The following is an 11,886-nucleotide window of genomic DNA, read 5'->3' as shown; positions in this document are numbered from 1 at the left end:
TCATCACAGAGCCCGACGCGGGGCTCGAACTCACGGACTGTGAGAGATCGTGACCCGAGCCGAAGTCGGATGCTTCACTGACTGAGCCACCCAGGCGCCCCTATGTTTTTCTTTTTCTTAGCCTGTGTTACATTCACAGTAAGAGGGCTGAGACAGAATTTGGCTGAAAGATTTGAAGGGCTAAACTTCTTTGGCTAAAGAAGTTCAGGGCCAAGTGCATGTGAGACCGAGGAGACGTGAATGGAGAGGAACCACCCGTGTGCCTGCTGTTACCCTACACCTGCTGGGCCAGCCCTCGGGCGTGGGTTTAAGGTCTGACTACGTCGCGTGCTGACTGGGTGGCCTGGATTTGCCACACATCGGTGACCAAATTTGCAGGTGAGAGGCCAGTATCGCCAACACTGGATGACACTGCTCACCGCTTCCCCCAGAGTAGCCGGAGGGACGGAAACCAGGTGCAGAGTGCTCTCTGCGGGGTCCTACCAAGACGCAGTCCCACATCTGCCTTCTTCTGGGACTTCCTCCCTGCCGAGTCTCGTCCGCCTCACGGAACCCCCTTCTGGGCGCTCTCTCAGGGACTTCTTCACTGACGGCCGCCTCGTTAAACAGACCACGCCGACTCCGTGGCCTGCTGCTCCAGGTCCAGCCCGGACTGCCTTGTGAGCTTCTGACTTGTAAACAGCCTCTCTGCTAACTGACAAAGGGAGAAAGAGACGCAGCCGCGTGCGGGAAGGTCAGGGAGCAGAAGGGAACCCGGGGAGCTCCCTGGAGCCTTGGTAAACGTGGAGTCTGGCGAAAGGCTCGGAGTCCGGCTCTGGGGCCGCTGAGTGACAGGAGCGGAGTCTGCCCCTAGATTCTCCACTTGCGGCCCAAGGACTAACGTGAACAACGAATAGGTATCACGGGAGATCCAGCAGGCAGTTCGCGTCATTGATCCGATCATGTATTCGTTAGAAATGTATTTTAGTGCCCATCACATTCAGGCCCTGGATTCCCTGAATAAACTCCTGACAGCTGTTTGATTCAGAGAGTCTGACGAACTGAAACATTATCGGCAGATTTTTTAAAACCAAACATGCTCTGTTAAGCTTTTAAAAAACTAAGAACCCTTAAGATTTTGGGTCTCGAAGCGTCTACCTTCGGCTTTAGTGGTTACATTTTGGTAACAGTGGCAATCGTTCGGGGCTCCCTTATTTAACAGTTACTTGGGTCATTTCAGACACCTGTACGGAAAACTGAAGCCGAAGGGAAAAGAGGACTCTCCGTTTGAGAAATGAGGAGAGAATGCCAGGGAGGTTCTTCTCAGCCCCACGAGGCTACGCTCTCACACCGCGCGTTAGCGAGTAACGGAAGGGTAAAGGGAAATGGAGTTGACAGGAAGTGACATCTTACGAAATAGATATACAAAATTTAATCCCTTTGGTTTAAAATGCATCTTCAGTGATACAGTGAAAAACAACAAACAAGACAAAAATTAATTTCATAACACAAAATATAAAATAGTCATGACCCGTGTCCCATGGTATCTTATCTTAGAAAACCAGCAATTTAATTTAGTTCACATACTTCATTAGGACAGTTTAACGTAAAAATGCAACTACAAGTCCTACTTACACAAATGACCTACTCTAGCTCCCTGAACCTGGATACCCGTGATTGTACTTGTTATAAAATTACACTCTTTAGTACATTTATATATTTCAACACGTGTACAAATTGTTCCCCTGCCAGAGTAATACAGTCTCATGCACTCATGAGTGCTTTCCAGAATGGTCTGCAGCACACAAGGTGCTCGAAGCCTGAAGGCTCTGGAACACGACGAACTAGAAATCACTTCGCGTAACAGGAAGATGAGGAAGGACTCCATTTGGGGTCGTATCACCGAGACCACGATAATCGCGGCATGTGTTAGGATTGCTGCGTGTTCACTCTCGCGGGGACACACGACTGAGAACGGCATACGCAACAGACGGGAAATGCGCTGGCGTTCTTCCTTTACTTCGTTCGTTAGGGCAGAAATCCGAATAACCAACCGCATTCTCAAGAGCAAACAGAATCTCTGCCGTTCGGGCAGGTTTTGCCGTGCTCTGGGATGACTGCTGTTGGCGAGGACGCAGACGAGGCGTTTTGGTGAGTTCCACCAAGCACAGGACTCGGTCTGCTTGGTAGACGTTACCAAAAATAACTTAACCTTTCGTTTAGGGAAAGTCTGCAAGGTAGACCTTGTTGCATCTCTATGCTGTATGTACAGACACCGTATTTATATATTATCTATTTGTATAAGACACGTATATACACATTTACAGACACAGGCCTTCAAAAACGTATTGCACTTATATACAATGCAGCGTTAGCTTAACTGATTCACACTGTCACCCATTTAGGTTCTTCATGAGAAAGGCAGGTGATATGTTCAAGAAAGTTGCACGGGGAGATTTCAGGAACATGCCCTACTTGAGTAAACATTTTCTGGAGGCGGAGAGGCTGAGGGAGAAAGGGCGCACCCCCCCCCCCCTTGGGGCGCCGCTCCCCCTACCCTGAGGCAGTCGGTCACGCTGAGCTCGGACAAGGGCACAGCACCCTGAAAGCCAAGCCCGCTGCCTTTTCTGACTTGCACTGGTGAGCAGGCCCACTAACATTGAAGAGACAAATATTCCAGTATTTTTATATAAATAATGTAGCAGATATTCTAAAGGTTCCCAGAGAGTCTATTAAATCTTGGAATAAAGGTTTCACTTTTAATCCTAAGTATCTATATCAGAAAATTCAAACATGATGGCATATGGATTCCTCGGCTGCCTGAAAAACGCCAGTGCGGCGCGTTGAACGCTATCTACCAGCCAAACGCAACGCCGTCTCCAACTCGAAAGGGGTCCCTTCCACCGGCATCCGCCCACGCCTGCGATGCACCTGCTTCCGGTGGGTAAGACCTACGTGAGGCCTTCATGAACTCGCTGGGGGGGGGAGGGGGGGCGGTGTGCCCTTAGATCTCAGTGAGGGTGAGTTTGTACGACCCCCCCACTTCCTCGATCTGCAGCTGGAAGGTGTCTTCATTGGAGTAATGCTTCACGATGTTGTCGTCCATGTTCACCAGAATCCTGGAAGACGAGCGAGACCCTCGTGTTCATCCCTGCCCGACTGCGAGCCAGACCCGGTTTCCCAGTCGGCGCTGCCGCTCACTGGCTGCGGCACGGGAGGTGCGTCACTTACAAAACCTCCCTAAGCCTCGGTCCCCTCATCTGTGGAACGGGGGTAACCACGGTGCCTACCTTGAGGGGCTCAAGTAAAGCGCTTGTAACAGTGCGGGAACCGAGGGAAAACAAACCGCGCCGGCCTCTTCCCTGTTACCACTTCAGCACGTGGTCACGACTCGATACGCAGGAGCCCTCACAACACACGAACCACGTCTGCGGGAGCCGCACCGCGCCGGGCCGGCTTCCCAAGGCGCATGGGTAAAATTAACCTACGGGATCTGGAGCCACGGCTCCCTGACGAGTCATCTTCCCTGGCAACAGATCCTCAAAGTTTAACCGAACTGCTAGTAAGTCCAACGCTCCCTGGTAGGCCCATCGAGAAAGTTCCAATTAGGATCTGCCTTAGAATTAAGCCACACTCGGCTTACCCGTGTCAAACAGCACAGACGCTCAAGTGAAATGGGACTAAAAATGTTCATTTCTGGATGAGGCAGCAACGTCCAGTGACTGAAAACATGATCCAGGACGGAATACAGAAGGAGCAGAGACTGAGCCGGGACCAGGGCCTTGGCACTGACCTCTGCCCGACTGTGGCCGCGGCTCAGGCTCTCTGCACCTCAGCTGCCTTGCGTGTGAACTCCTGACTTACTGAACATCACACCAGCTCAGAGGGCAGTGTGGGAACTTAGCGTGCGAAGTGCCCGATCGGGTGCCTGCCTCACGATGAGGGCTCAGTAAACGGGGTAGCGACCGTGGTTACCCTTCCTAAATCTCGACCTGGGCTCTGGGATCTGGAGCCATTTCACTGCTGCCAAGCAAGGCAAGAGCACATAAAAATTTTGCTTGGAAAAAAAGATCCACAAAGTTGTCTCAGAAAGGTAGATCAATTTCGTGTGGATAACTTAAGAAAAAATACATCCTCGCATTCACGTCTGTACAACTCTTTCTAGACTGGGCACAAACGCACGTGAATAGCGTTCATGTGACGTGAGACTGATATTATTTAGAGGGAGGAGAAATGCCAGTTAATGCTTACCCTTTTTTACATTTCTTGAATATTTTCCCAATCTTGTCATGGGGCACATCATACTTGTCTGAGATCTAAAAGAACCAAGAAAGATAATTACAAAATGCTAATCTCATGGCTTTAAAACACAAATTATAAATACTGTGCCCAGTCACTCAGCTTTCTGTCTTTCAAAAATGCACGTGCAAAGACATACACGAAACCACGCATATCCCCAGGGGGTGGGGGCGTCACCTGCCTTTGGAGGGGCTGCAATCAGGTGCCTGTCACTTCCCCCCAGTTTGCTGAAGTCCCTAAGTGTCCCGTATGGTCATCCTTTTAGAAAATGAACACTTTATAGAGAGCTTTAGGTTTATAAACAATTGAGCAGAAAGCACACAGCTGCACACCCACCAGACCCTGGGTGCCACCATCTCACGTCCCTGCGGGGCTTTCGTCGTCCGTGAGGAGCCAACATCGCTCCAGCATCATAACTAGCATCCACAGTTCCCATTAGGTTCACACTCTACGGCTTTTGAGAAGCGTGTAAGGGCACGTAGCCACACCGTCACGAGTATTCTGATCAAGTGTAGAAATCAACACAAGTGACTGTCCTCATCAGCACAGACCCTCCCTTCGAGTACCACGGGACGCGGTGACGACTGACGAGCGTCCGGCACAAAGCAGGAGTTCGCTTCCAGAAGGAAACAAACATTTCAATGTCCCACAGCCCACAGGAAACGTCCAAGTCCCTGATCACAAGCCAGGAAGGGCGCCTCGGCCAGATCTACCCGAGGCCTCTCCAGGGAGAACACAGACTTTCACAAAACCATCAGGGCTCCGGCCACTGTGGCTGCAGCCGCTGGGGTGGGGCCCTCCGCCCCTCCCGGGCCCCAGCTCCCCCACCCCCCTTGCTACCATCGGCGAGGGTCCACACGGAGCAGGGAAATCAGTACAGGGTCAAGTCTGCAGGCTTCCTACGAGCGCCCAGAGGCTATCTTGAGAGAGAGAGGATGAATTAATCCAAGGATGAGCTGACTCCGTCTGGGCCAAATGCTTTATTCAGAATTGTGCAGACCACCCCTAAACTGGGGCCACAGCTGACCTTCCATACGAAGAGCAGAACTCAAGGCGGCACGAAGAAAGGCCAGAAGGCCAGCCTTGGGACCGCTGTCGGGCTCACAAAACACCCCTTTCAGCCCACATCCAAGCTCTCGTACAAACAGATCCACTTCCTTTTGTTTTAAAAGAATGATCAATGTTTATCTTTCAATTTTTTTAATGATTTTTTTAAAGTTTATTTATTTTGAGAGAGCGAGAGAGCGAATCCACGAGCAAGGGAGGGGCGGAGAGAGAGGGAGGGAAAGAGGGAGAGAGAGAATCCCAAGCAGGCTCCGCGCTGCAAGCGCAGAGCCTAATGCAGGCCTCGAACTCGCAAGCCGTGAGATGGTGACCTGAGCCGAAGTTGGACGCTTAACCGACTGAGCCACCCGGGCGCCCCAAACAAATCCACCTCTTTTCTGTATCACTGGCTAGTAATTCCTCGGGTGTTTGTGGAACATCCATTAGGAAACACTGACAAATTCTCTACGGGCTACAAGCAAGTTGTATCTGCACTGTAAAGTCTCAACCATTCTCGTTTCTTCTCTCTCCATAATTAGGAGTTTGCGTGGTTCTAAATGAGGAAGGGTTACCAGAAGACAAGGTAAGAAAGGGTAACCGAGGAGAAATCGCAGGAAGCTGAAAAACAACACAGAGCAGAGGCTAACGGTGGCACTGGCTGTGGTGGGGGAAGGCAATATGCTGGGAGATGCCTCTGAGCTCAGGGACCCCGAGAGACCGTGGTTCCCCCAGTCCTCGTCCCTGTACCCCACCACTTTCTTTTTCTTCACTGCATTTATCAGTGCCTGGAAAATTACTTCTTAGTTTCTTTGCCCATTTAAAAACATTTTCTTTTTTTATTTTTAGAGAGAGAGAGAGGGCACACGTGAGCCAGGGAGAGGGGCAGAGGGAGGGAGAGAGAATCTTCAGCAGGCTCCACACTAAGGGCTCAATCCCATGGCGCTCCTTCTTTGCCTATTTTATTGTCCCCACCTTCCTAACTAGCACCCAAACTCCATTTGGCAATGTGTCACTTAACTCTTGTAACTCGAGAAGCCAGAACACTATCTGGCATAAAGCAGATGCTTAACAAATATTGTTCATTGAACTGAATGCACCGCAGCTGTCCAGAGAACCAGAGGAAACAGGTTTCTAGCCCAGTTACGCACATGCTCTGAGCTCAAAGATGCCTATGACCTACAGGGGGCTGACAAATATCAGGATACAGTGTAGATTCTTTGAATTTTGTCCTGGAGCAAAGCCAAAATGGGCTCCTTCTCAGGCCATCTCTTGCTGAAGTCCCAGAAGGCCCGGCTGGGGTAACTTTATTCACTGCTGAGGTCTTGTGAGAAAGACTTACGGTCATCACTGGCTACATGTCTACATTTTCAAAAATAGGCTTTGGGTAAGGACTTGACATAAGCTCCGTCGTTCCCCAGGATCGGGCGTTTCGAAGGCCGACCAAGGAGCCACTGTTTTTATGTATGAAATTTTCCGAGATCTCTATTTGATTAAAAATAATTTTTGTCAGGGTCTAAATGGTTTGTTAAACGGCAATCTGCTTTTAACCAAGTATATAACAAACTACGACACGGATCAGGGTGCCCGGGTGGCTCAGTCGGTTAAGAGTCTGTCTTTGGCTCAGGTCACGATCTCACAGTTAGTGTGAGTCCCCCATCAGGCTCCATGCTGATGGTGTGGAGGCTGCTTCGAATTCTCTCTCTTCCCCGCCCTCTCTCTATTCCTTCTCCCACTTGCACTCTCTCAAAATAACTAAACCCAAAAAAAGAGTAGAATGTTTAAGAAAACAAACGAACAAGCAAAAACTACTGCACGGACCATCGCAAAAGCACTCAATTCAGGGGGCGCCTGGGTAGCTCGGTCGGTTGAGCATCCGATTTCAGCTCAGGTCACGACCTCACGGTGCGTGAGTTCGAGCCCTTGCATCAGGCTTGCCGCTGACAGTGCAGAGCCTGCTTGGGTCCTCTGTCCCCCTCTCTCTCTGCTCCGCCCCCAAATATACAAAACATTAAAAAAAAAACCCCAAAAACAAAAGCACTCAATTCAGTTCAGTAGACATCACTCAGAGGTTACCGTCTGCCAACTAGTCTGCTGGGTGAGACCCTGTAAGACCCAGCGGGGATGGCCCGGCAGATGACTCAGGGCCACGTGTGGCTGGATGAAACGTGTGCCACACAGCACAGGCTGCAGAGATTTCAGTATAACAGAGAATCTGGAAGGTCTGATAAAATTTGTTTCAGAGAAAACTTCTACTTAAGCGGGTTTTACTTTCGAAAGAGGGCTTCCAAGTTTCCACTACTTACGGCCTCCATCAAGCCTTTCAAAGACGGAGTCTTAAGCATCAGGGCATCAAAGACTTCCTCTGACTCCTTCCGCACATACAGCAGCACTAATTCCCAGCCAGGAGTACAGCGGGGTGGGGAGAGAAAGGACGCGGTTATTCATATGAGCAAAATAAGAGACTCTGGAGAGCGGTTGAAATAAAAAGAGACATCTGCATCAGGAACAGTAAACATGAACCAAAGTCAACTCCATCTTGAGGAACGTGGCTCTCAGCTTCTTGGAACTCTGCTAGAAGCCCAAGCTTCAAGCCAAGAGCTGGCCTGACGGAAGAATGCTCGAGAAAGTCAAGCCAGACAGGGTTGGTTTGAGCAATTCATGCTTTTGACAGAGTCAGAATTCACTTCTAACTGAAAGCTCCCACAAGAAATGTGAACCAACGCACCTCTCTTTGGTTCTTCCACCCGAGTCAGCTTAGCAGGAGTTGGAATGGCAAAGTCATCCTCTGATCCGTACGGACCCCTTTTCAAGTTAGACCTGCAGGCAATCCAAACGAGGCAATCAGTGATGCCGACTGAAAACATCGCTTGCGGGAACAAAAGAGAGATTTAGGGTACGTTACCGAAGTTTAGATTTAACATGACCTTGGTTCTTTACCTGGTCCAGCTTCCTCAGTCTGTGGATGAAAACCTGAGGCCCAAGGGAAGACAGTGACTGAACCAGCTCACACAACTTAATGGCAGAGCTGGGACTACACTCAGGTCACCTGCCAGACACCCTCCATCGCTCTCACACTAGATCAAGCTGCCTTTGCAGGAACGCAGGGCTTCTTTTCAGGAAACATTTTATGGAGGAGGTAGAACCTGAGATACGTACATCAAGGTGCTAACAGGAGAGAACACGTCAACCAAGGGGGGAGGTGTAGCCACAGAGCCGGGCTGGCTAAGATACGATGCTCTGCAGGAAGACAAATCCAGAAGGCTGGACTCTACTATGGAATACCTTGATCATCTGGCTATAAGGAACTTCCGACTTAATGCTGCAGGCATTTAGGAAACCTTTCAAAGGTTCGTGAGACGAGAATGCTGTACTCAACGCGTGTGTGTGGTGGAGACTGGAGGGGACTCCAGGACCCGCAGCAGAACCTGGGAGAGGACCCTGGAGACCATCACAGCATAAAATCCCAAAGGGTCAGAATACAGTAGTGTCTGTGCAAAGAAAGAGGGGAAGAAGACACCGCTGAGGACTGAGTGGTTCCAAGGCTCAGTCACAGGGTGCAAGTTCTACGCTGTGAGGGAGGTCAGTGGGGGCGAGCGGGGAAACAGTCCCATAACTGGAAGTGAAGAAAGGGAGTGCTTGGCTTTGAGCAGAACGACACTTCAGGCACAGGGATTGGGCCTTAAAATACTCAGCGTGTCCGTCTCAGTTGCCGGCACATCCCAGACCTCCCCTGAGAGCACGTGCAGGCTCTGAGCACACGAGGAGTTAGAGGCAGTGGAGGACTGGCCTTCAGAGGAAAAGGCTCCATAGGCAACGTGGGTCTGAAGGGGGAGCCCGGAAGAGGGGACCGGCCCCTCAACACGGTAGAGCGCTGAGGAGGGGGTCTGGGGGCGCGGGCAGTCAGGGCCCGAGCGGACCAAGGAGGGCGCCCGTGTGCTGGGGGAGGGGGGTGACAGCAACGGCGCGAGAGTCAGGAGCACACCCAGGGCTGGGCTCCCTCTGGAGAAGGAGCAGGTTCTCAAGCTGGGAAGGGAAAACACAAGCACCTGGAAGACATCGTGCCTGAAGGTGAGGAAGGCGCTCCAGGAGCTGGGGGGAGGGTCACGTCAGGGGACCCAGGGGCAGCTTGAAGGGGTCCGCCGACCTACTGCGACAATGTGAGCAAGTAAATGACGTGCGACTTGTTGAATAAAGTTGGAAACCAGGAGCCCGTACCGATATAAAGAAAAAAATGAATAAATTCGAAGTCTGATGAGGAATGAGATCTTTAAAAGCCACAAAGCACCTCCCCACAAACCACTGATTACAAAATAGCTTCGCGGGGGAGAAGCCTGGCAGACACGGCCTTGATCCAGCGATCCGAGTGAACAGCACGAGCAGGGGGTGACACGGAAATTATGCTACCTGACAGGATGCACAGAGGATGCACCATTATGTCTGGGAAATTCCTGCTGAGGTGCAGAGTCATCTGAATCTAATCATGAGAAAACAACGAACAAACCCAAACCGAAGGACATTCTAAGCAATGGGTTTCTAATCTTCAGAAGTAGTGGGTCAGGAAAGTCAAGGAGAGACTGGACTGTCTGAGGCTGAAGGAGACAACTGAATACACGGGGTCGGAATCGGATCCTTTTTTGCTATAAAGGACATTATTGGAACAACCGGCAAAACTCAAATGAGGAACGAGGACTGGCTGGGACTAGTGTCTTGTTAATATCCCGACTCTGTTATGTGGGAGACTGTCCTCGTTTGCAAGAAATACACACGTATTTAGGAATGGTGGGTCACTGAGTTTGCAAAGGACTCAGGAAAAAATTAGTTCTTTGTATTATACTTGCAATTTTTCTGTAAGTTTGAGATTGTTCACAGATAAAAAGAACCTGTTAAACAAAACAGGGGCGCCTGGCTGGCTCAGTGGGTTAAGCATCCAACTTTGGCTCAGGTCGTGATCTCGAGGTTTGTGAGTTCGAGCCCCGCAGCGCAGAGCCCGCTTTGGATCCCCGTCCCCCACCCTTTGTCCCTCCCCTGCTCATGCTCTCTCTCCCGCTCTCAAAAATAAACAAACATTTAAACAAAATAAAACAAAACAGAAGCCTTACCCTTCACCCTCCAGTTCTTCTGAGGCCAGAGGAAGGACCTAAAACCAAAAAAATAGACAGCTTTTCAAGTATATGCTCAAAGTATTTCAGACCGTTAAGTGACTTATTCCTAAAATGAAAATAATTTTGAATCTGACCAACCTCGTACACCACCCTTTAGCCTTATTTTTCAATTACCAGATTCTTACAGGTATCTGGAACTCCTCTAAGCCAGCGGCTGGGAAACTATGGCCCACGAGCCGAGTCTGGCCCAGTGCCTGTTTATATAAATAAAGTACGTAGTGGCAAACAGCCACACTCAGTCACTGGCACGTTGTTTATGGCTGCTTCGGCACTACAACGGCAGAGCTGAACAGTCACATCAGACACTGTGTAACCCCAAAAGCCTGCAATATTTACTATTTGAGCCTTTACAGAGAAAGTTGGCTGACCCCCTGCTCACCAGAAGCTTCTCATTAGAAACTGGATACACCGGCAATGCCCCCCACCCCCACCCCAGAACTCTAAATAAAGTCACGCACGAGCCCAGAGAAATCTGGGCGCCAAGCGCACGGCAGGGTCTCTTCTGCATACTTTTTTGAGCTCTGCACAGAAAGCAGGCTCCGCTCTATGCAAGCTGTTATCTCTACGAAGCTTCTGCTCAAAGCAGGGTGTGGCTAGTTTCACATTAGTTGCCAAGATCCGGCGATCCATGTGCCAACTGCGATTCAGTAACCAAAACCACGGAAAGAGCCTTTGGGCGTTCTTTCTGCCCTTAGGGCCTCTACCCTAGGGACTCCTCTGGCTTTTCCCTCCTGCCCAGAACCACACGAGTTAAATCCACAAGATCACAGACTCAGACTTCAAATTATGTTACTGTTCCAGCATCTTTAAATGAACAAAGATACAAATACGCAGGTACAGAGTGAAGCGGACGCTGACGGGCTTGGTCCTGCATTTCTGTCAACAGTGCTTACACACACTTCCCAACTGAATGTTCCAGACAGCTGACCCGTAACACTGGTCAAACCTCGCTAAATTTTGGCCTCTGTGTACAACGAACGCCAAAGACCTTCTCTGTGTCGAGTCTTAGTTCCTCACAACCGCCCCGGGATCCGGGATCCTGGTTACTTACGTGAGTTCCCCGCTGAAGGTTGGCAAAGTGCACATCGGGAATGAAAAGGACAGGCTGAGTGTCCAGATCAACAAAGGGTTTGAAAACCGTGATATCCATTCGTTTGTGAGAGGGAAGCAGTGGCACTTTGACGTCGGAAACTGAAAAAGAAAAAAAAACGCGGACACCCTGGTCAACAGCTTATATACACAGACTAGATACAGGCCACAGAGCACTTTGCTCAGATTTAAGAAACTTAAACTGCAGCACTATATAAGGTACGGGTCACGTGGCCTAAACAAAGAAGAAAAGCACGGTTTATGTGAAGAAATATGTTGCTTGTATTTATACTACAATCAATTGAACGTCTTA

At 50.0% G+C, this 11,886-nt stretch overlaps 1 protein-coding gene across 3 annotated transcripts in view; it reads right to left on the bottom strand.

Annotated features, from left to right (window-relative positions):
• Positions 1 to 1,388: 1,388 nt before the first annotated feature.
• The window catches only part of GRHL1 (grainyhead like transcription factor 1), a 56,614-nt gene continuing 46,116 nt past the window's right edge, over positions 1,389 to 11,886 (bottom strand). For all 3 annotated transcript variants that reach the window (XM_086699997.1, XM_086699998.1, XM_086699999.1), the window contains 6 exons: positions 11,536 to 11,675; positions 10,422 to 10,459; positions 8,048 to 8,139; positions 7,626 to 7,711; positions 4,231 to 4,295; positions 1,389 to 3,098 (listed from right to left, as the gene is read on the bottom strand). In XM_086699997.1, coding sequence (XP_086556123.1) covers positions 2,984 to 3,098; positions 4,231 to 4,295; positions 7,626 to 7,711; positions 8,048 to 8,139; positions 10,422 to 10,459; positions 11,536 to 11,675 — 536 coding nt within the window. In that variant the 3' untranslated portion in view covers positions 1,389 to 2,983. The remainder of the gene's footprint in view (positions 3,099 to 4,230; positions 4,296 to 7,625; positions 7,712 to 8,047; positions 8,140 to 10,421; positions 10,460 to 11,535; positions 11,676 to 11,886) is intronic.

Source organism: Puma concolor, chromosome A3 (assembly GCF_028749965.1).
Source record: "Puma concolor isolate L17-30 chromosome A3, mPumCon1.1.hap2, whole genome shotgun sequence".
Lineage (NCBI taxonomy): Eukaryota > Metazoa > Chordata > Mammalia > Carnivora > Felidae > Puma > Puma concolor.
This window is presented reverse-complemented; position numbering and strand designations above follow the sequence as displayed.